General features: G+C 40.9%; 2 protein-coding genes across 4 annotated transcripts in view; one reads left to right on the forward strand and one right to left on the reverse strand.

Annotated features, from left to right (window-relative positions):
* The window catches only part of PAICS (phosphoribosylaminoimidazole carboxylase and phosphoribosylaminoimidazolesuccinocarboxamide synthase), a 61,065-nt gene extending 42,412 nt beyond the window's left edge, over nt 1–18,653 (reverse strand). For both annotated transcript variants that reach the window (XM_037897706.2, XM_037897705.2), the window contains exons 1-5: nt 18,247–18,653; nt 12,155–12,241; nt 7,063–7,542; nt 2,177–2,266; nt 1,881–1,976 (exon numbers count right to left, since the gene is read on the reverse strand). In XM_037897706.2, the coding sequence (XP_037753634.1) occupies nt 1,881–1,976; nt 2,177–2,266; nt 7,063–7,542; nt 12,155–12,241; nt 18,247–18,634 (1,141 nt within the window). In that variant the 5' untranslated portion in view covers nt 18,635–18,653. The remainder of the gene's footprint in view (nt 1–1,880; nt 1,977–2,176; nt 2,267–7,062; nt 7,543–12,154; nt 12,242–18,246) is intronic.
* Nucleotides 1–24,509, forward strand: part of PPAT (phosphoribosyl pyrophosphate amidotransferase) — a 70,133-nt gene that overhangs the window by 24,626 nt on the left and 20,998 nt on the right. The window lies entirely within an intron of this gene.

Here is a 24,509-nt window from a genome sequence, read left to right on the forward strand (position 1 = left end):
CATTTTCCACTTCAGCACTGGAGTGGGGACGTGCAGAGCTCATGGGGTGCAGAGCTCTCAGCCGCAGCGTGTGTTGGACTCCCTGCTGCAGCAGGGCTCTGGCTCTCTTCCCCCTGCCCCCTATGGGGCTCAGGCTTCAATCCTCCCCTGTCAGCCCCCCTCCCCCCATTACTTTTAGTAAAAGTCACAGAGAGGTCAAGGGTTTCCATGAATTTTTATTTATTGCCTGCGAGCTGTCTGTGACTTCTACTAAAAATAACCGTGACAGTCTTAATCTTATTCATCAGCATAGGAATCTATGAAGTACTCGACCGCACAAGGCTGCATACTAGTGCTTCAACCATCAGTTTCTCACTATATGTTCATTTTGAAAATATCAAAAGGTACTACTGCAAAAAGAACAAAAGACCTCCATAATTTCATAATGTAAAAATCATTCTTTTTCCCACCCCATTTCGTTAGCAAAGTAACAAAAATCTGAGTGGTATTATCTTCTGTATTTAGAATAATTAAACTCTTTCTTATTTGAACTGGGGAAGTGCAGGATAGAATTCTTTTCAGGAATAATATACTGTGTGCAAAGTGTCATCCAAGAGGCGGTTTTTAGCAGAATTACACTTGAAAACTTAGTTTTTGAAATGTAAATGCTCACTCAATCACAATCAATTCTGCCAAACTACTAAATGAAATTTTGCAAGAAGGAATTCATAGTTTTTTCCAGTGATTAAAATGGCAATGACTAAGGTAACGTATATACACATTACATAAAACAAAACACTACGTTTTAAAAAAAGATTGTGAAGTCAAGCACTGAAAAGTTAGGAAATGCCAGATTTAAGGTTGTTTTTGCAGCCTTAATTAAGTTGTGTGGGGGGGGGTGGGGGGGTGTGCACGCGCGCATCATGACACAATGGTTACTTGGCATGGAAAATTTCAGCCCAAAAGGTTAAAGTTGGCAGAGTTCTGTGCAACTGAAAGCAGGGTCTTATAATGGAAACTCTATCTTAATTATATGTAGCACAACCAGCTCTGCCTATAATTCCCTTATCCTTTGGGTTCATGCATTCAGATAACATATCAGCATGTAAAATGTCACTTTACACATTTTACAGATAGCTTTAACTCTGATCCACAAGAACTATTCTTACATTCTGTCTCTCAAATTAGATTTTTATGGGAAATGACAGCCTGTTTTTCCTTACCTTAGAATCTGAGCATGCTGTTTGTCATGGGGATCTGTAAAGGGTGTAATTATGTGCTTTTATTACACAGGCAGAATTTTAGTGAATTTAAATTAATAGAGTGCAATTCTCTGCCATTGGTAGATGGGCAAGAGCAATTCTGTCCAATAGAGCATCTGGTTAATCACAAGAAGTAATCTCATGTCTATCACTCAGCTTTCCCTTTTGGTACATGCAAAGCTGCCAGATTCTCTGAAGTAATGGTTACAGAAACCTTATCTGTCAGATTTAAATTTGACATTTAAAACTTTTTGAGCATGCTCTGCTTAAAGGCTGAATGCTGTGCTTAAGGCTGCCAAAGGAGGTCATGGAGTTTCCTTCACTGGAAATACTCAAGGCAATACAAAGGCATTCCCACATCTTTCCAGTTAGGTGTTAAGCTTCCCCTTCCCCCCCTGCCAGACAATATTTAGTCCTGAATCTTTGCAAAGAATATGTGAGTATAGAGTACTGTAAGAAGCATATGGTGTATTTTGTGGGTTTTTTATTATGAGATTTTGACCTCTTCTCTAACTTTACTATGAATGGGAAGTAAAACATCATACTTAGTTATACCATAGCATATAATAATTCCGAATCTTGGACTGACAGGGTTTACGTAAAACAAAAAGAAATAAAGGTAAGTTCCATTTGACTCACCTAAACCAATATCATCTTCTTCCTTTATATGTGTGGCACCTAGTTCTTCTAGAAGATTTCTTACAGACTTGTCTTCTTTGAATTTGTCAGGGAGCACTATAAATGTATAACGCACACTGAATTAATGAAAAGCATAGATGTCACTACATAAGGTGCTGGCATTCTCGTCTACTTAAAGGATTTGTAGACCGTTACGTTGTCCAATTAGTGTTTCAGAATATCTCTCCAGTGGTTTTTCAGATATGAATTGGCTTACTAAATTGAGGAGTTTATGTAAAATAGGAATTTTTATTTACCTGTGTCAGAAACTTGCTCTATATTTGTGACCCGTAGATCTTCTGACATATTACTAACAGAGTCCTCTTCACCTGTGTCTCCTGGCATTTCTGTGTAAATAATATATTGAATTAGGGTAACACATTTTGCAATAATTCTGTAGTTACGGAAGTTTTACTTTACGTTACCTTTTACAGGTTATTTAATTTGTTAAAAATGAAAAGGGTCTAAAACAGGCTTGTGGGTACCCTTGACAAATACAAATAAACAAACAAACCTGTTAATTACAGCAATTTCACCCAATATTGCTAGCCAACAATGACCAAAGAGAAAATAAACACAGATCTTACCACCATTCCACTCACAAACTTCACAATTCTTCCTCTTTTTCACAAAGCTTAGAAGACTAGACAATTTGCCCTAAAGGTCAACAGATTTAGACTGTTTTGGACCAAAGGAGGAAGTGAGTTCAAAAGTTGAGAGGAGTGGCATTGTTAACTAGATCAGTGGCTCTCAACCTTTCCAGACTACTGTACCCCTTTCATGAGTCTGATTTTCCTTGCATACCCAGAGTTTCACCTCACTTAAAAAATACTTGCTTACAACCAGACTAAAATCAGACATAAAAATACAAAATTGTCACACCACACTATCGATGAAAAATTGCTTACTTTCTCATTTTTTCCACATAATATCAATTGGAATATAAATATTCTTACATTTCAGTGTATGGTATATAGATCAGTATAAACAAGTTGTCACCTGTATGAAAATTTTAGTCTGTAATGACAGGTTTCAGAGTAGCAGCTGTGTTAGTCTGTATCTGCAAAAAGAAAAGGAGTACTTGTGGCACCTTAGAGCCTACAGATTTATTTGAGCAAAAGCTTTCGTGAGCTACAGCTCACTTCATCAGATGCACGCAGTGGAAAATAGAGAGAGTGATCAGGTAAGGTGAGCTATTACCAGCAGGAGAGGAAAAAAAAAACCTTTTGTAGTGATAATCAGGGTGGGCCATTTCCAGCAGTTGACAAGAACCTGTGAGGAACAGTAGGGAGGGAAATAAACATGGGGAAATAGTTTTACTTTGTGTAATGACACATCCACTCAGTCTTTATTCAAGCTTAAGTTAATGGTGTCCAGTTTGCAAATTAATTCCAATTCAGCAGTCTCTCGTTGGAATCTGTTTTTGAAGTTGAAGAATTGCCACTTTTAGGTCTGTAATCAAGTGACCAGAGAGATTGAGGTGTTCTCCAACTGGTTTTTGAATATTATAATTCTTGACGTCTGATTTGTGTCAATTTATTCTTTTACGTAGAGACTGTCCAGTTTGGTCAGTGTACATGGCAGAGGGGCTTTGCTGGCACATGATGGCATATATCACATTGGTAGATGTGCAGGCAAACGAGCCTCTGATAGTGTGGCTGATGTGATTAGGCCCTATGATGGTACAGTTCTGCGGTGACCTAGAATCCTATTTTTGATGTCTCCGACTCAAGGAATATTTCCCACACACCTCTGAACAACATACTAACCCACAGAGACCTTCCTACCAACACTACAAAAAGGAGGATTCTGGGTGGACTCCTCCTGACTGTCAAAACAACAGACTGGACTTCTACAATAGACAGGTTTCAGAGTAACAGCCGTGTTAGTCTGTATTCGTAAAAAGAAAAGGAGTACTTGTGGCACCTTAGAGACTAACCGGTTTATTTGAGCATGAGCTTTCGTGAGCTACAGCTCACTTCATCGGATGCATAGCATATCGTGGAAACTGCAGAAGACCACGATATGCTATGATCTTCTGCAGTTTCCACGATATGCTATGCATCCGATGAAGTGAGCTGTAGCTCACGAAAGCTCATGCTCAAATAAACTGGTTAGTCTCTAAGGTGCCACAAGTACTCCTTTTCTTTCTACAATAGAGTGCTTCTGCCAACGTGCACGGGCTGAAATTGTGAAAAAGCAGCATCACTTGCCCCATAACCTCAGCCGTGAGGAACACAATGCCATCCACGGCCTCAGAAACAACTCTGACATCATAATCAAAAAGGCTGACAAAGGAGGTGATCTCATTATAATGAATAGGTCAGAATATGAACAAGAGGCTGCTAGCCAGCTATCGAACACCACATTCTACAAGCAATTACCTTCTGATCCCACTGAGGGTTACCAAAAGAAACTACAGCATCTGCTCAGGAAACTCCCTGAAAAAGCACAAGAGTAAATCCGCACAGACACACCCCTAAAACCCTGACCAGGAGTATTCTATCTGCTACCCAAGATCCATAAACCTGGAAATCGTGGACGCCCCATCATCTCAGGTATTGGTATCCTGACAGCAGGATTGTCTAGCTATGTAGACTCCCTCCTTAGGCCCTACACTACCAGCACTCCTAGCTATCTTCGAGACAACACTGACTTCCTGAGGAAACTACAATCCATCGGTGATCTCCCTGAAAACATCATCCTAGCCACTATGGATGTAGAAGCCCTCTACACCAACATTCCACACAAAGATGGACTACAGGCCATCAGGAACAGTATCCCCGATAATGTCACGGCAAACCTGGTGGCTGAACTTTGTGACTTTGTCCTCACCCACAACTATTTCACATTTGGGGACAATATATACCTTCAAATCAGTGGCACTGCTGTGGGTACCCGCATGGCCCCACAGTATGCCAACATTTTTATGGCTGACTTAGAACAACGCTTCCTCAGCTCTCGTCCCCTAATGACTCTACTTGCGCTACATTGATGAGATCTTCATCTGGACCCATGGAAAAGAAACCTTTGAGGAATTCCACCATGATTTCAACAATTTCCATCCCACCATCAACCTCAGCCTGGACCAGTCCACACAAGAGATCCACTTCCTGGACACTATAGTGCTAATAAGCGATAGTCACATAAACACCACCCTATACTGGAAACCTACTGACCGCTATACTTACCTACATGCCTCCAGCTTTCATCCAGACCACACCACACAATCCATTGTCTACAGCCAAGCTCTACGATACAACCGCATTTGCTCCAACCCCTCAGACAGAGACAAACACCTACAAGATCTCTATCAAGCATTCTTACAACTACAATACCCACCTGCGGAAGTGAAGAAACAGATTGACCGAGCCAGAAGAGTGCCCAGAACTTACCTACTACAGGACAGAGAACAAAGAAAATAACAGAACGCCACTAGCCATAACCTTCAGCCCCCAATTAAAACCTCTCCAGCGCATCATCCAGGATCTACAACCTATCCTGAAGGATGACCCATCGCTCTCTCAGATCTTGGGAGACAGGCCAGTCCTTGCTTCCAGACAGCCCCCCAACCTGAAGCAAATACTCACCAGCAACCACACAACAAAAACGCTAATCCAGGAACCTATCCTTGCAACAAAGCCCATTGCCAACTTTGTCCACATACCTATTCAGGGGACACCATCATAGGGCCTAATCACATCAGCCACACTATCAGAGGCTCATTCACCTGCACATCTACCAATGTGATATATGCCAGCAATGCCCCTCTGCCATGTACCTTGGCCAAACCGGACAGTCTCTACGTAAAAGAATAAATGGATGTCAAGAATAACGTTCAAAAACCAGTCAGAGAACACTTCAATCTCTCTGGTCACTCGATTACAGACGTAAAAGTGGCAATTCTTCAACAACAAAACTTCAAAAACAGACTCCAGCGAGAGACTGCTGAATTGGAATTAATTTGCAAACTGGACACCATTAGCTTAGGCTTGAATAAAGACTGTGAGTTTAGATGTGTCATTACACAAAGTAAAACTATATTTCCCCATGTTTATTTTCCCCCCTACTGTTCCTCACAGGTTCTTGTCAGCTGCTGGAAATGGCCCACCTTGATTATCACTGCAAAAGGTTTCTTTTCTCTCCTGCTGGTAATAGCTCACCTTACCTGATCACTCCCCTTACAGTGTGTATGGTAACGCCCCTTGTTTCTTGTTCTCTGTGTAAATAAAATCTCCCCACTGTATTTTCCACTGTATGCATCCGATGAAGTGAGCTGTAGCTCACGAAAGCTTATGCTCAAATAAATTTGTTAGTCTCTAAGGTGCCAGAAGTACGCCTTTTCTTTTAGTCTGTAATTACTTCACTAGTGCTTTTTATGTAGCCTGTTGTAAAACTAGGCAAATATCTAGATGAGTTGATGTACCCCCTGGAACACCTCTGTGTAAACCCAGGGATATGTGTACCCCTGATTGAGAACCTCTGAACTAGATCATGGACCAGTCTTTTTGTCTTTCAGGGTATGTCTACACTGCAGTTAAAAACCCATGGATGGCCGATGCCAGCTGACTTGAGCTTGGGCTGCAGCGCTGTTTAATTGCAGTGTAAACGTTCCCCAGGCCCTAGCCTGAGTCTGAACCTCTGCACTGTAATTAAACAGCCCCTTAGCCTGAGCCCCAGAAGCCTGAGTCAGTTGACATGGGCCATGGGTGTTTAATTGCAGTGTAGACAGACCCACACTCTTCACCTGCTTGCTTCCTTCACATGTAATGCTTGCTTTCTGTGTTCCTTCTTTCAACTCATCTTGTCATTGGTGCAAGAACAGACTCCTCTGATGCTTTTTAATATAGTAACTCCTAACTTCTCTACCACTTTTCAAATATCCTTTGAAAACACCATCTTTTCTCCCTTGCCTTTATGCATCTTAATTTCTCAATCCCTTTTATATAACAGGAGATAATTAGCTAGTATGAAAAGTTACCATACATTATCTAATTATAAAACATTATCTGACTAACTACCATGCTTCCATTTGGCATTTATTTTTTAAATGTTCAAATGCTGTGTATTTTTTTTTTTAAATGTCACATCAGTGCTGGGAAACTAATAATTGTAAATAATAATTTTATAGCTAAGTTCTTACCTAAGGAGTCTTTTTCTGTTTTAGCTTCTAGCCATTCTGTAGGCCTCTCACCTTCATCATTATCTGATTTGCTTGATTGCTCTCCAGTGTTGTGTCCCAGAATAGCATCCAGTTCATTAAAAAATTTCATACTTTTACTTATGTTCCCTGAGTCTTGGGCATTTTTTACGCTCTTGTATTCATGTTTTAAGTTCTTATACTTTGTTCTGCACTGTTTCCAGTCCCTTTCAATGCCGAATTTTTGAAGCCTAGCAGCAACCTGTTCAAATATTCTTTTATTTCTTACTGTCACTTCAAGCTGTTGCTGGATGTTTTTGTCTGACCATATATGTATTAGAGCTCTGACTTCATTGACAGTCCAGTGTTTTCCTCCTTCGTTCGCTACCGTTGGAATAAAAGCTGGATTTTTGGACGTCTCTAATATTGATGTTGGGTTACCTAGATCAGGTGGGGTGGGAGAGAGACACAGGTATGGGTTACCTGCATGAGGTGGGGTGGGGTAGAGGAGGGCAGAGAGAATGAGAGTGAAAGAAAATATTTTATTTTTTTCTTCACAACATTGGAGCAAAAACAGAAATAAAATCAAGGTATCAAACAAAGTTGTTAATGATAAAACTGTATTTTCTGACTTGTAAAGACAGTAATATTATAATGAAACCAGAATGCACTAACTCAAGAGAAGGATATTTTTGCTGCCCTCCACCTTCAAAAAAAAAAATTTAACTTTACTCCAAGTAAAATACTTTCAGGAGTGACAGATTTGCTGTTACTAGTACTTTATGATGTAGTGCTTTACACTTTCATCATGATCTGAAAGAGCTGTAAAAACACTAATAAACTACGCCCCATTCTTGCCAACATTTATACATGTGCTTAACTTTATGCACACGTAATTCCTTTGGGTTTGCACAGGTGCACAAAGTTAAGTGTATGTAAGGATTAGTAGAGTCAGAGCCTTAATCCTTGCAAAACAACCCTGTTGGGGGAAACTGAGGCACACATTTGCCTAAAATCACAAGAACTCAATGGAAGAGGTAGGACTAGAAGCCAATTCTTATAACTTGAAGCTTTGCATTTCCTTGATACAGTACAATATAAAAGATTATTATGTGACCAAATCAGAGAACTTACTGTGTATATTAGTAAAAATATTTTTATTTTATAAGCAATTTAGATAATTTATTTCCTTTTCATTTTAAAAGTTTTTCAAATTGTACTTTTGCTAGCAACCTCTAGTTTTCAATTTTTTGGGGAGGTTGGGGGAAGAATACCACAATTTCCTAGTGCTAAAACATATTCTCAATATTTTTTTTAAATTTGTTTTATTTTAGACTGTGAAGTCCTAATTGAATTTACTATTAGTTTTCTGATCAAATCAGTTTACTAAACTATTTTATTTTGTACTCCTTTAAAACAATGAAATAGGATTAGGTCTTTCTAATGTTTTTGTAGATTTAGAAAACTCATTGTTTTCCTTTTTTGTTTTCTTAGTGATTTCAATACTTACAGAGAAGTGCAAGTATGGAAGTGAGAGTAATTGGCATAAATTTTGCAATAAGTGTGCTTATGTGACTTTTGCCTTTACAACCATCCCTTTCCAAATGGTAAACCATGCTGTGGTGGTTGGATACTTCAAAGTCATTAAGTTCTGTATGGTGGCAAAAATGACCTTTGCTAGCACAGTCTGATTCAGTGAAGCATACTTATGTGAATAAACCTATTCGGTGATAAACTTGGTCTAGAGGGAATAGTCACTGTGTATGAGTCTCTATAAGCCATTCTACTCATAAGGAAGCTTTACTAGTAGGTAGCATTTCCCCCCTTTTTTATTTTAATAATTAAGTCCCAAGTCAGCATACAGGAACCTCTGCAACTGCTGGCCCATTGATACACTACAGGTGGAGAGACTACTCCCAGTGGCTTAACAGCTAGGCTTCCTACATTTGCCTTAGAGGAGCATGGGATTGTTTGTTCTGCAGTTGAGTTGAGCACCACAGGAATAATCACACTGGATCACAGTGAACACCAAAGAAGCTTGAAGTGGTTGCAGCTCAGAATTATTGGAGTTGCCTTGGCAGCTGGTCTGCTTTCTATTTGTATCTTAGATATTTTTAAGAGGCTATCATTTTGCTGTCTAAGAGCCAACCATTTTGGCTAGAGAGAGAAAGGAAGAAAAGAGCCCAAGGTGCAGAATGGGAAAGTCCTCCATTAACTCTTCACATTCCACAATTCATGACTAAGGGACATGCGATAGTTTGGTAGGGGGGAGGATTGTTTAGCTTTTGCATCTGGCCAACACTTCTATAGGTAAATCAGACTGCATATAAGCTAGACTTCCAGACTTGCATGACTTGAAATTGTTCTGGATTGGGTCTCAATGGGTAGGTGGATTGAACATAACTCCAGAATTTTTCATTTAGAAAATGTTGAAATGGGATGCTTTGACAAGTCTGAAACCTTTCCCAAAAACTTTTCAAATAAAAAAAATTGTCAAAACTGACTTCACAAGAAGTTATGGTTTTGAAAAATTAGCATTTTTTTGATGGAAAAAGTTTCAAAAATTCCCAACCAGCTCTAAAAATAATCTTGTCAATGGGATGGTTTTGTTAGCATGGTAATTCACAAAGCATACACTGTGGTTTGAGCCTAAGCCTTATGCACTGACAAATGAAAGACTAAATACCTCACAGTTTTCAGAGCTAAAGCTTTGCCTAAACTTTCTCACAATAGTACCCTTACATCTACACTCCCCCTCTACTGTATGCAGGAATTTAAAAACAAATCCAGAGACTGAAGAGTGAAGTCGTTTTTCTTTTTGGGAGGTGCTCAGGCAATGCTGGGCACCAATAAAAGATAGGGCTTATACCTACTCTGCTGTTGCATGGAGGTGCAAATAGTAGCAACGTGCCCTCTTGAGGGCAATGCTAGGTTTACAATGGTGTCGTTGTGCCAGGCCCACACTCAAAAGAGGCCCATTATGGTTGCCAGGCAGGAGCATTGGAAGCTCCCTAGAAGGGGGGGAACGACCAGTGCTTGGACCAAGGCCCCACCCTCTTCTCTGCCCCTCCCTTCGTGGCCCTACCCCCACTCAGTCTCTTCCCCTGAGGCTCTGCCTGGCGCTTGCTCCCGCCCCCGCCTTCCTCTCCACCCCATTACTCGCCATTAAGGCAGGAAAAAAGTAAAGGGGCCATGAACACCTCTTCCCCCCCCCGTTCCAGCACTCCTGTTGCCAGGTGTCTGGTTTTTGCCCAGAAAGTCTGGTCAAAAAGTAGACCTGGCAGCTGACCGGACACTAAAAGTCCAGTAACAGAAGTAACCACAATCAGCCTGCCCACCAAGAGGGTGGGAAGAGTAGCTGTTGCTCCCTTGAGGAGCTGCAGCTCAGCTGGAGAACCAGCTCCCAAGGACGTGGCCCTGGCAGAGAGAGGTAGGTACCAGCTTGCCTCCGGCCCCTGCCTCGCTCCAGGGCCAACTTATACCCCTGCCCAGCTGTGCTTGACCCCAGCCCCTACCTTACTCTGTGAACTGACAGCCCTCCTCCCCCCACCGTTTCTTACAATTATTCCCCATGGGGTTCCACAGATATGTTTGGCGTCAGGCCCACAAAAGGTTAATCCGGCCCTGCCTGAGGGTCACAATGCCCATGAGGGAATTCTGCCCTGAGAAGGATGACCGTGTTCTACTGGGGAGTCAGCTTCAGTTTCCAGCAAGGGCTTCATAGGAGCCTCTCAGAGAGAGGTTGCAACAATGATGTGCATCTGTGCCACCCTGCTTTTGAGGCTGTTTGCGCTGTCTGCCAGCTCCTGCTGAAGAAGTCTCAGATGGTTTTGTATCATTGCAACTCCCCTCTAGCAACATGTGTGCTAGCTTCTACTAATGCAGCACCTGGAGTGAATCTTGGCCTAGGTTTTTAAAAAAGAATTAGATTGTCTTCCAGGACTCAGTGTTCTGCTCTGTGCCTCAGTTTTCCCATCCTTACAATAGGGAGAATGGCAGAGAAGTGCTAAAGAATAATATTCATTTAGATCCTCTATCCCCTTAATCATTGATCTGAGTGTGAATTGTAAGCAAAGCTATATACATCAGGAGTGAAATTCTCACCCCCTTTTGTGCCAAATAAAAGGGGTAAAAAAAGGGCTCTAAAAATCCCAGATCCAGTTAGAAGACAACTCCCTGGATGCAACTAAGGTAATAAACCTTCATATGTTTTTAATAAAATTTCTATTCATCTGGCTTTCAGTTGGAGAAAGTTTCCTACTTTATGAGCGTAGACATGCCTCACGTTCCAGTCAAAAGCTCATGGTCTGTGTTGGAGAAAATGTATATTTGGGTTTTCAGATCCATCAGTTGGTGACTGGCAGGACTAACAGTTCATGAGGACGACTTGCTGGGGAAGCAAATGGTTTACGTTGCTCAAGTCTCTGCTGAACATGAGTATCCTTAGCAAAGGCATTGTTGCAACTAGACAGTTCCCAACTGAGTTGTTGGATCATTGGTGGACCTGTGGATTTGCTTGCCAAACCTCCACGTGAAATGGGGATGCAGCTGCTGTGGATGCTACTGCAGTCTTGAGTTGTTCATTCTACTTTAAATCCCTGCAGATCTCCTCTGCGCTCAGCCCATTTACTCATAGATTTTCCAATTTGTACAGAAATTGCATGACTTGGCAGAAATTCCACAAATGACACATGCCTCACATGCTATCATATGACAGGTCCTCAATTAGTACTTCATAAAATACTCTACTCTAAAATAAACTTAATCTGATTAGCTGTTGCAGGGACGGGTTTTTGAGGGTGAAAGCTGATATGGAGTCAACATATTGGTCATGCCGTGGTCATCTGCCACCTATAGTGGTTAACATCCAGTTGTTCGTGAGGCTGCAGAAATTTAAAACTAGGAGGAAGAAAGAGTAATGTAACTTTACAACAGACATTATTGATCAGAAACTGACTGCTGATGTACTGAGGCTAATGGAAGCTGTTCCTAGCAAGACACCATTATTTAACTCCTTTTAGTTTTTTCTAAGATGCAATGAGAAATAAATCTAATAGCAGTGTTTTGCTTTTCTCCCCGCACCATCATACTGTACCTAGTTCAATTGGTCTGACATGTGAAATAAAAAGTAATGGATCCTCTGGGACATCCTCATCCTCTTCTAATGCAACTGATATTTCACCTGAAGGGGGTAGGGAAAGAATTTTCTTATAAACAGATATGGAATAAATCTATCTAGACGATATTACAATGTGTAAACTGCAGTCAATTTACAGTGGCAAATTTGTTTGCTTGCAAGCATATAAATGTAGGCAGGAAGTAACTGTAATAATGGGATAGATGTGTTAGTGAACTTTAATATATTCATTTTACTGTATTAGAAGCAAATTTTAAAATACATGTAAAGAACAGAGCTGATTTACCCCTTTTGGCTCATATATGCCTTTTTGCCTCTGTTTGTGAGGGATAGTCTATTTTTCAGAATATACATACTACTAGCCTGTCATTTTAAAATAAAAAACAGAAGCAAAAATCCCAAATAAACACCATTTCCAGATGGATCCATATTATCCAAAGCAAGTTATACAACAATAAAACAGCTAGAATTATTGCAAGAATAGCTTTTAAATGTGATAAGGGAAAAACTGAATTAATAAGGTTGGACCAGAACAGACATTTACTTGATTGAACGCTAACCTTTGGTATGGTGTCCCTCCATGAGTTCTGAGAGAGTTATTGTAGCAAACACCAGACAGGTATGTAAGGCAGGCATGCTTAAGTGAAGTTCAGAATCTACTGAATCTGAAGAATAATTTTGATTAGCCAGGGAGAGAAGATGAATTTGTATGACTTACCTAGTTGGAATGGCCATCATCCCTTTCAGCATTTCCAAACATCCTATAAACTTGTTATGTTTTATTTAGTGTTGATTAATATTAAAAAAAATTTTTTTGTTGCTACTGAACAATTTGAGCCATGGATATCTGTGGGGCAGTGTGACAAAGTTCCTCCTCTACCTTGGTGGGTCTTGCGCTTATTGGCAGATTTGCTCACCTTGGAGCTTCACAGCAGCCCTCAGGTTGGCCATTTTCATGAACCCACAGTCCAGGTCAACTCCTCCTGTGTCTGACCAGGAGTTGGGAGGTTTGGAGGGAACCCGGGCCCGCCCTCTATTCTGGGTTCCAGCCCAGGGCCCTGTGGAATGCAGCTGTCTAGAGTGCCTCCTGGAACAGCTGTGCAACAGCAGCAACTCCCTGGGCTACTTCCCGATGGCCTCCTCCCGACACCTTCTTTATCCTCCCCATAGGACCTTCCTCCTGGTGTCTGATAATGGTTGTACTCCTCAGTCCTCCAACAGTATGCGTTCTCACTCTCAGCTCCTTACACGCACACCACAAACTGAAGTGAGCTCCTTTTTAAACCCAGGTGCCTCGATTAGCCTGCCGTAATTGATTCTAGCAGCTTCTTGATTGGCTGCAGGTGTTCTAATTAGCCTGTCATCTTAATTGTCTCCAGAAGGTTCCTGATTGTTCTGGGACCTTCCCTGTTACCTTACCCAGGGAAAAGGGACCTACTTAACCTGGGGCTAATATATCTGCCTTCTGTTACTCTCCTGTAGCCATCTGGCTCAACCCTGTCACACAGGTAGTATATTGTTGCACTGCATGTCTAGTCTGTATACATATATGTATTACTTACACAGTGCTGTTGGAATATCTGATATTAACCCCATATAAGACAAAATTAAAAAGGGGTTCAGTTTTCAGAGTCTAAATCCCAAAGTCCCATGACTTGCAATGAGATTTAGGCAGTTAGGCCCAGATTTTTTTAAAGGTGTTCAGACTTTCTGCATGGTCCAAAGGGGTGAAGTCCAGCACAAAATGGGGGCTGGCTATGGTGGAGAGATACTTCATCCTTCTCTGACCTCGTGGAAGATACATCCTGTGGCTATTTTAATTTGAGTATGAACTGTTTTTTTTTTGTTTGTTTGTTTTTTCATTTCTTCCCCTCCCCTTCCCATTCAGATCAGTGGGAGGCACTGGGTGCCAGAGCTACTGTGGGAGAACAGGGCTTCCTATGGATGCAGTGTGTGTGTGGTATTCTCCTCCTCCTCCTCCCCCCCCCCCCCCCCCCCCCCCCCCCCCCGCAAGAGTGTTTTCTTTCAGGTCTGCCCCAAAGACCTTTCTAAACATAGAATCATAGAAGCGTAGGACTGGAAGGGACCTCAGTAGGTCAGCTAGTCTAGTCCCCTGCACTCATGGCAGGACTAAGTAATAACTAGACCAGGGGTCAGCAACCTTTCAGAAGTGGTGTGCCGAGTCTTCATTTATTCACTCTTATTTAAGGTTTCGCATGCCAGTAATACATTTTAACGTTTTTAGAAGGTCTCTTTCTATAAGTCTTTAATATATAACTAAACTATTGTTGTATGTAAAGTAGATACGGTTTTTAAAATGTTTAAGAAGCTTTATTTAAAATTAAATTAAAATGCAGAGCCCCCCCAGGCCGGTGGCCAGCACCCAGGCAGTGTGAGTGCCATTGAAAATCAGGTCAAGTGCCGCCTTTGGCACGCGTGCCATAGGTTGCCTACCCCGAACAAGACCATTCCTGACAGGTGTTTGTCTAACCTGTTCTTAAAAACCTCCCAATGATGGTGATTTCACAACCACCCTAGGCAATTTGTACCAGTGTTTAACTACTCTGACAGGTGGAAGGTATTTCCTAATGTCCAATCTAAACTTCCCTTGATGCAATTTTAAGCCCATTGCTTCTTGTCCTATCCTCAGAGTTTAAGGAGAGAAAAAAAAATTCCCCCCTCCTCCTTGTAACATTCTGTTAGGTACGGTAGAACTGCACAGTTATAAACAACTCGGGAGTGGAGGTTGTTTGTACTTCTGAACAAAATGTTGTGGTTGTTCTTTCCAAAGTTTACAACTGAACATTGACTTAATACAGCTTTGAAAATTTATATACAGAAGAAAAATGCTGCTTTTAACCATCTTAATTTAAATGAAACAAGCACACAGAAACAGTTTTCTTACCTTGTCAATTTTTTTTAAATTTTCTCTTTATTTTTATTAGTAGTTTACATTTAACACAGAACTGTACTGTATTTGCTTTCTGTGTGTATCTGCTGCTGCCTGATTGGTGTGTGGTTGACCGCTCAGTTTGTAACTCTGGTGTTCGTAACTGAGGCTTACTGTACTTGAAAACTGTTATGTCTTCCCTCGGTCGTCTTTTCTCTAGACTAAACAAACACAGTTTTTTTCAATCTTTCCTCATAGGTTGTTTTCTAGACCTTTAATTGGCTTTTGTTGCTCTCATCTGGACTTCTTCCAGTTTACCATCTTTCCTGAAAGGTGGTGCACAGAACTGGACACATTACTCCAGTTGAGGCCTTATTAGTGCAGAGTAGAGTGGAAGAATTCTTCTTGTGTCTTGTTTACAGCACTCCTGCTGATACATCCCAGAATTTTATTTTTATTTTTATTTATATATATATATATATATATATATATATATATATATATTATATTTATTTTTATTATATATACATATATACATACACGTGTGTGTGTGTGTGTGTGTGTATACACACACACACAATTTTTTTTTTTTTTTTTTTTTAAAGCTTGTGATCCACTACAATCCCCAGCTCCCTTTCCACAGTACTCCTTCCTAGGCCGTCATTTCCCATTTTATATGTGTGCATTCTTAAGTGGAGTACTTTGCATTTGTCCTTATTGAACTTCTTATTTACGTCAAACCATTTCTCCAATTTGTCCAGATCATTTTGAATTTTAATCCTATCCTCCAAAACACATGAGCAGAAGAGCAGAAAATCTCTTATGAAATCTTTTCTTTTATGAGAAGTAATAAAATGTCTAGGACATACATTTTAAAGGATGCTGTGTCAGAAAATAGATTTAAAAATTCAGTTAAAATCATTCTTATTGAGAGTTGTCACTTCCATGGGAATTTCCCCACTGACTTTAATGAAATAGGATTGGGCCCATAATGCAGTATTGTGTGACTTTTCTGACTTGTGTATTTTAATGGACAATTCTTAGATACTAGTCTTATCACGGTTTGTCCCTTGTTACCTATATACTAGTTGTAGGTTACATTTATGTTTAAATATGTGTGTGTTGTGGCTGAGTTATGGTTGTGTGAATTTTTGCATTTCAGTTCTGAACTATTCCTACTACATTATTGCCGTTGAGTGTATTTAATTTCTGTGCTTTTTATAAAGAAGAATTAAAACCAAATGCACAAACGCTTCCCTTATTTCCTTTTCTGTATAGACATTTGAATGTACCACTATTACATCATACTTTTGAAATCAGATTTTTCACATGCCCCAAAATGCAGTACGTTCCACCAAGGATACAATTTTTTAAATTAATACCCTGGATTGGGGTTCATCAGAAAAGCTGGCTGATAATTGGGTCCTTTCTGAAGTTATCTTAAAGATATTAAGGGTAAGAGATGTGAAACATTAATTGAAAATGCCCCTTAATGATTTAAGGTTCAAAGGAAGCAAAGTTAAAACGAACCATTTGGGCAAAGCAGTTTAAAACATGCAGGATAACCTTGAGTTCAGGGGTGGATCCTCAGCTGGTGTAAATAGTCATAGCTCCACTGAAGTCAATAGAGCTATAGCAATTTATACCAGCTTAAGATCTGCCTCTGGAACTTCTTCCATTTTTAGATTTTTGTTTTAAATAATGCACAGATTACAGTAGTGTACAATTAACAATACATGTGTTTAACAATTTTATTTTAACTAAATATCTTCAAATGGATGACACATTATCATAGAACTACATTCATATAAATTTTTAAAAATTCTTTAAGATTAAAAACTAAAAATTTGAGTCTTTTCTTAAAACATGGGAAAAATCACACTTTCCCAACTGTAAGAGCTGTCCACTTCCATTGTAGAGGGAGATGTGCAAAGGGACAAAAGGGAGTTAGGCATCCAACTCCCCTTTGTGCCTTTGAAAATCTCCCCTATACTTTAATTGATTTTTGTTTTGTAAAAATGATTCACAATTGTAACTTAATCCAAACCTCTTCACATTGTGGGAGCAAATTGGGTTCTGATTTGAATCTCTCATCTCTCCTTCCCCCCCAAAGATTCTAGTACTGCTGTAGATAATAATGAATACCAAGGGGGGCCTTTTTCTTGATGTCAGTTGGGATGTGACTGAAATCTTGTAACAGCATCACAGGGGCTTTTGGCACTGTGAGATCACCAACTGCAGCCCTAATCTAGCCTCAAACCTGAACCCTCACCTAATTCTAATTGTGATCAAAACATTGTCTCAGCCTGTCTCTAATTGTCTTGCTCTTCCACCTCTCCCTGTGATATGGTAAATCCCAGTGTAATGCTAATGATGCTTATGCACACTGAGGGGGTTTAACAGAACCTGATGTGCAACTGGTTTGGTAAATACCACCATTTCTTCATGTTTAAAAATGTCTCTTAAATTATTTATGTCTTGCTTCAGAATGGTCTCTGTTTATATATTTTAAACATAACAAATTTTACATGACTAAATACACTAATAGCTTCTTTCAAAAATGTTTATCAAATACTCAGTGCACAAATGTAATACAATTTTGTAAGCCATGCATTTCCATTTCATTGTATTCACATACTTCACAATTAATAATATTGCATTTAAGCGGGTAAATCTTCTTAAAATAGTAATAAAAGTATGCTAAAATTAAACATCTCTTTGACTACAGACCTGACAGTAATTATTTATTTAAAAAAAAACCAAACCAAATTTATAATTGATTGGGAAATTTGTAATACAGTATATGCTATAATAATTAGTTTCTTTGTGAACTGAAGCTCTAAAAACCTGTTGCAAAGTATTACAAATTATATTCCAAAGAAAAAATTTTAGATGAATATTAGGACCCAGTTGCACAAGGTACAGAGCCTCTGCAGGACTGGACCTTTCCAGCAGATAGTGAAATTTGTTAGGATTATGCTGTATTTACAGACTTCAACACTGGTGGTGCTAACCTTCTTTTTTCCCCATCTGCAGGGGATGTATCAAGTCAGTTGCTGTTCTAACTCTGTTTCTAGGGCTATATAATGTGGCTTTTAATCTTAACAGATTTATTGTTTTTTGTGCAAAGACAAGAAATAGAAGAGAAATTATTTTTTACCTTCAGTGTTCTCTGTGGTAGTGCTTATGTTCAGCTGTCTCTCAGTTGCTGAGCACTTGCCGTTTTCATCCTCTGTTAATTGTGTGACTGGTTCACATTGCAGTATGGCATCCAGATCATGAAAAAACTTCATGGTTTTAGTGGCATCTCCAGAGTTGTGGGCATATTTAACTGTTCTGAATTCATACTTCAGATTTTTATACTTTGCACGGCACTGTTTCCAGTCTCTGCAAACTCCTAACTCCTGTAGTCTTTTAGCAATGTAGATAAATATTCCTTTATTCCTTAGTGTTCCATGAAGTTGCTTTCTTATGTTTTTTTCTGACCAGACGCTTAGCAAGGCTTTAACCTCCTCTTCAGTCCAATGCTTTCCTGCTCCACTCTCCATGTTGAAAGTGACCTGGAAATGATTCACTATTTCTAGCCAAGATTTTGTTTCCTTGGAAACCAGACGGCTGGTTGTCAGTAAGCTCCACAGAGATGAAAGGATCTAGTTTTACTGGCTCAAACTGCCTGAGGGGAGTAACTTGAGAAACTGCCAAATAAGCAGGCTTTATATTGGAAGCAGACAAATAAAACAGCTCCTGCACAAATGAAGTGTAATCTAGTACCCAGTATTCCACAAGATAAAAAATACTCAGGGTGTCTACTTGCTTTAACCCTTCTTATGAACAATGTTTTAAGTATGATCACTCTTTTTAATGAATGTTTTAAGAAAGAAAGTAAATGCGTTCTTTTTTTTAAGATTATCTCGTGTTGTAGTTTGTTAGGAATTAATTCGACGTAGCAGTTTTTGCTTGCAGCCACTTTTACATTTTGGAACCTAAAAGATGTTGGTAAGAGTTCTCATTAAGTTACAAATTATGATTGCATTTGATATTTTATTAGCATTAAAAATACACATTGGAATCATCCACGTTTTAAATTGTGTGCCTGTATTTTATAAAACTCCTATTTTATTCTAGCATTGTTCATGAGTACAACTGAGCTAAACAAAAAAGCTGAAAACTAAGGGCAGGTCTACACTACAGCACTACATCGGCGCAGCTGTATTGCGTCTGGTGAGGATGTGCTATGCTGACAGGAGAGTGCTCTGCCATCAGCATAATTACTCCACTTCGACTAGAAGTGGAAGCTATGTTGATGAGAGAGCACACTCTTGTCAGCATAGCGCCAGTGTGGACAGCAAAAAACTTGTGTTGCCTTGGGAGAGCGGGGGACTTTTTCACACATCTGAATGACGTAAGCTAGGTCGACTTAAGCAGTAGAGTAGACCTGCCCTAAGGCTAAAGAGGTACGATGATATAGGCTGCATGTTAATGAAACTGACCTTTTTAGCGCCATATGGGTACTGTACTAAGGACCAAATCCTAGTTCCTGCCCGCAGCTCAGGTATATGGGCTCTATGCTGGAGAACTCTAAGGAAAGCAAAAGGGGAGAACAGAATCTGATAGACTAGAAGCGGAGGCCCCTTGCTGCATATTTTCACTTGAGTAAGGAGGTTGCTTGGCTTGGTTAGTTGATCTGCACCTCCATGATTCTACCAGTTCCACTCCTTCCCCAGCCATTACTGACTTCAAAAGTACCTATCGAGTATAGCTTTGCTGGATGGGGTACAGAGCCCATGCCAAGCTTTGCACAGCCTATCTCAGAGGGTTCACAGCCTATTAAGGGGTGTGTGTGTGTTGGGGGAGACAGGGGTTGCCAGGGCGGGGGGAGGTGGTGAGGGTTGGATTCAGAGTTTTAATCAGTGAAAATCAGAGGCATTACACCGAAGGTTAACTGCAACCATCCTTCTTTATTTGATTTTGCCATGATATTTGGAGGGCCATGATCAACATAGAAATGGCCTAAATTTTAAAAACTCTCTGTTTAAAGTCGATGAGTGTACTATACCCACCTTTAAGTTTTTCTGTTAATTTTTGTGTCTACAGATTCATTTTTCTGAGCAAAGTAAACTGGTGAGGGCAGGAAAGAATTTTTTCTGTAACTTCTTTGTTATAATAACATTTGGTAGTACAAGAAACAATAGCAAATAATTTTTTGGACAAAAGTGGTCGTCTTAGGGTTGTCAACGATTTTTAAAAAATCACAATTATGAGGTTAAAACAAACGGAATACAAAATGTGCTCAATTTTGTATTTCAAATATTTGTACTGTAAAAAAATTTAAAAACTAGTATTTTTCAATCAATCTCTTACAAGTACAGTACTCATACTGTAATGCAATCTCTTTATCGTGAAAGTGAAATTTACAGATGTCAATTTGTTTTCTTTTTGAGTACAGCTGTGTTAAAAAATGCAAAACTTTAGAGCCTACAAGTCAAAGCATGAAGGGGCATACAAATGTTTAACGTAACTGGCACATAAATACCTTGCAACGCCGGCTACAACAGTGTCATGCAAATGCCTGTTCTCACTTTCAGGTGATATTGTATATAAGAAGAGGGCAGCATTATCTCTAATAAATGTAAACAAACTTGTTTTGTTTTACTGATTTGGCTGAACAAGAAGTAGGACTGAGTAGACTTGTATGAGGTGAATTGAAAAACGTTTCTTTTATCTTTATTACAGTTCAAATATTTGAAACCAAAAATAATATAAAGTGGAGCACTGTACACTTTGTATTCTATGTTGTAATTGAAATCAATATATTTGAAAATGTAGAAAAACATCCAAAAATATTTATATTAAATTTAAATTAGTATTCTGTTATTGTTTAACAGTGTGATTAAAACAGCAATTATTCATGACTGTTTGTTTTTTAATTTAGTTAATTTGTTTTGCGTTAATAGCATGCATTAACTGCAATTAATTGACAGCCCTAGTTTATTTTTATATTTTTAAAAATTGACTTTACACACAGGTGGTATTAATGACTTAGGCCTGGTCTACATTATGAGTTTGTTGGATTTAGCAGCGTTAAATCAAATTAACCCTGCACCCATCCACACAACGAAGCCATTTTTTCGACATAAAGGGCTCTTAAAACCGATTTCTGCAATCCTCCCCAACGAGGGGATTAGCGCTGAAATCGACATCACCGTTTCGAATTAGGGTTAGTGTGGACGCTAAGGTATTGGCCTCTGGGAGCTATCGCACAGTGCACCATTGTGACCGCTCTGGATAGCACTCTGAACTTGGATGCACTGGCCAGGTGTACAGGAAAAGCCCTGGGAACTTTTGAATCTCATTTCCTGTTTGGCCAGGCAAGCTCATTAGCACAGGTAACCATGCAGTCTCAGAATCGAAAAAGAGCTCCAGCATGGACCTCACAGGAGGTACTGGATCTGATCGCTGTATGGGGAGAGGAATCCGTGCTATCAAACTACGTTCCAAAAGACGAAATGCCAAAACATTTCAAAAAATCTCCGAGGCCATGGGGGACAGAGGCTACAGCAGGGATGCAACACAATGCCGTGTGAAACTTAAGGAGCTCAGACAAGTGTACCAGAAAACCAAAGAATCAAACGGACGCTCCGGGACAGAGCCCCAGACATGCCGCTTCTACACTGAGCTGCATGCAATTCTAGGGGGGGCCGCCACCACTACCCCACCCCGTCCGTGGACTCCAGTGATGGGGTACTCTCTACCATGCCTGAGGGTTTTGCAGACAGGGAAGAGGAGGAGCTTGAGGAGAGCACACAGCACACCATTCTCCCCGACAGCCAGGATCTTTTTATGACCCTGACTGAAATACCCTCCCAACCCAACGAAGCTGGAGAAGGGACCTCTGGTGAGTGTACCTTTTTAAAATATAATACATGTTATAAAAGCAAGCATTTTTAATGATTAAGTAGCCTTGAGGACTTGGGATGCATTCATGGCCAGTACAGCTGCTGGAAAAGTCTGTTAATGTGTCTGGGGATGGAGCGGAAATCCTCCAGGGAGGTCTCCATGAAGCTCTCCTGGAGGTACTCTAAAAGCCTTTGCAGAAGGTTTCTGGGGAGAGCAGCCTTATTCCATCGTCCATGGTAGGACACTTTACCACGCCATGCTAGTAGCAAGTAATCTGCTATCATTGCGTGACAAAGCCTGGCAGCATGTGGTCCCGGTGTTTGCTGGCATTCAAGCAATATCCGTTCTTTGTCTCTCTGTGTTATCCTCAGGAGAGTGATATTGTTCATGGTAACCTGGTTGAAATAGGGGAATTTAATTAAGGGGACATTTAGAGGTGGCCGTTCCTGCTGGGCTGTTTGGCTATGGCTGAAAAGAAATCCTCCCCGCAGTTAGCATGTGGGGGGGGGGGGGCAGGGTGGCATTGGCGCTGAGCAGTTCACGTTTGGCTAGCAGGGATCTTCCCTGATACCAGCCTCGTGGTGGGGTGAGGAGTAAAGCAATCATCCCAGAGAATTGGATCGGGGTGGGGTGGGTGGGTTAGTCCGGTTTCTGCTGCTGCACATTAACCGGAAAACCGCAGCACTAAATGGCCAACTCAGCGTGCTTTGCTTGGTATGGGAGAGGAGGGCACTGCTGTTAGGATGGTTGCAGAAGCTGAAAGACTATGGCTTACCATGGCCACCTGCAAGCCGAATTCTGTTGCCTGGCACTGCATGTGTGATCTCTAACACCAAAGCCGCAGGCACTCAATATAAGATGCAAAATGTGACCTTGTACCAAAGTCACATATGCTATGTAATGTGAATAGTGTTGTTCACCGTGAAAGAGTATAGCCATTGTTCTGTAAAATGTATCTTCACTTCCTTTTTTTTCCTCCAGCAGCTGCAAATGTTTCAAGCCTCCCTCCTCCGTCCCAAAGGCTATCTCAGATAAGGCGGCGAAAAAAACGCACGCACAATGAAATGTTCTCTGAGCTCATGCAGTCTTCCGGCACTAACAGAGCTCAGCAGAATGAGTGGAGGGACACGAGCAGAGTACAGGAAAGGGGCTGATGAATGTGAGGAGAGGTGGTGGCAGGAAGATCAGAGGAGGCATGAGGCAACGCTGGGGCTACTGCGGGATCAAATGGACATGCTCCAGCGTCTGGTGGAGGTTAATGAATGGCAGCAGGATCACAGACTGCCACTGCAGCCCCTGTTTAACCAACCACCCTCCTCCCCAAGTTCCATAGCCTCCTCACCCAGATGCCCAAGAATGTGGGGCGGGCCCTCTGGGCACCCAACCTCTCCTCCCTAGTGGACAGCCTAAATAACAGAAGGCTGGCTTTCAACAAGTTTTAAAGTGGTCTTTTTCTTCCCTCCTACCCTCCTTCCAAACTGCACCCGGGCTACCTTGTGAGTTATCTCCCGGTTTTTATAATCAATTAAAAGAGAATACATGTTTTTTAAACTATAGTGACTTTATGTCCTTTGCAAGCAAGTTGTGATTGAAGGGGGGAGGGCAGGTGGCTTACAGGGAATTTAGAGGCAACCAAGGGGGCGGGTTTTCATCCAGGAGAAACAAACAGAAGTGTCACACAGTACCCTGGCCAGTCATGAAACTGGTTTTCAAAGCTTCTCTGATGCGCAGCGCTTCCTGCTGTGCTCTTCTAACTGCCCTGGTGTCTGGCTGCATGTACTCAGCAGCCAGGCGATTTGCCTCAACCCCCACCCGGCCATAAACGTCTCCCCCTTACTCTCTCAGAGATTGTGGAGCACACAGCAAGCAGCAATAACAATGGGAGTATTGGTTTCGCTGAGGTCTGAGCAAGTCAGTAAACTTCACCAGCGACCCTTTAAACATCCAAATGCACATTCTACCACCATTCTGCACTTGCTCACCCTGTAGTTGAAAAGCTCCTTACTACTGTCCAGGGTGCCTGTGTATGGCTTCATGAGCCAGGGCATTAAGGGGTTGGCTGGGTCCCCAAGGATAATGATAGACATTTCAACATCCCCAACGGTTATTTTCTGGTCTGGAAAGTAAGTCCCTTCCTGCAGCCGTTTAAATGGACCAGAGTTCCTGAAGATGCGAGCGTCATGTACCTTGCCCGGCCATCCCACTTTGATGTTGGTGAAACGTCCCTTGTGATCCACCAGTGCTTGCAGCACCATTGAAAAGTACCCTTTGCGGTATATGTACTGGCTGCCCTGGTGGTCTGGTCCCAAGATAGGGATATGCATTCCATCTATAGCCCCACCACAGTTAGGGAATCCCATTGCACAAAGCCATCTACCATGACCTGCACATTTCCCAGAATCACTACCTTTGATAGCAGCAGCTCAATGATTGCGTTGGCTACTTGCATCACAGCAACCCCCACAGTAGATTTGCCCACTCCAAATTGATTCCCGTCTGACCGGTAGCTGTCTGGCGTTGCAAGCT

This window comes from Chelonia mydas, chromosome 4 (assembly GCF_015237465.2).
Source record: "Chelonia mydas isolate rCheMyd1 chromosome 4, rCheMyd1.pri.v2, whole genome shotgun sequence".
Lineage (NCBI taxonomy): Eukaryota > Metazoa > Chordata > Testudines > Cheloniidae > Chelonia > Chelonia mydas.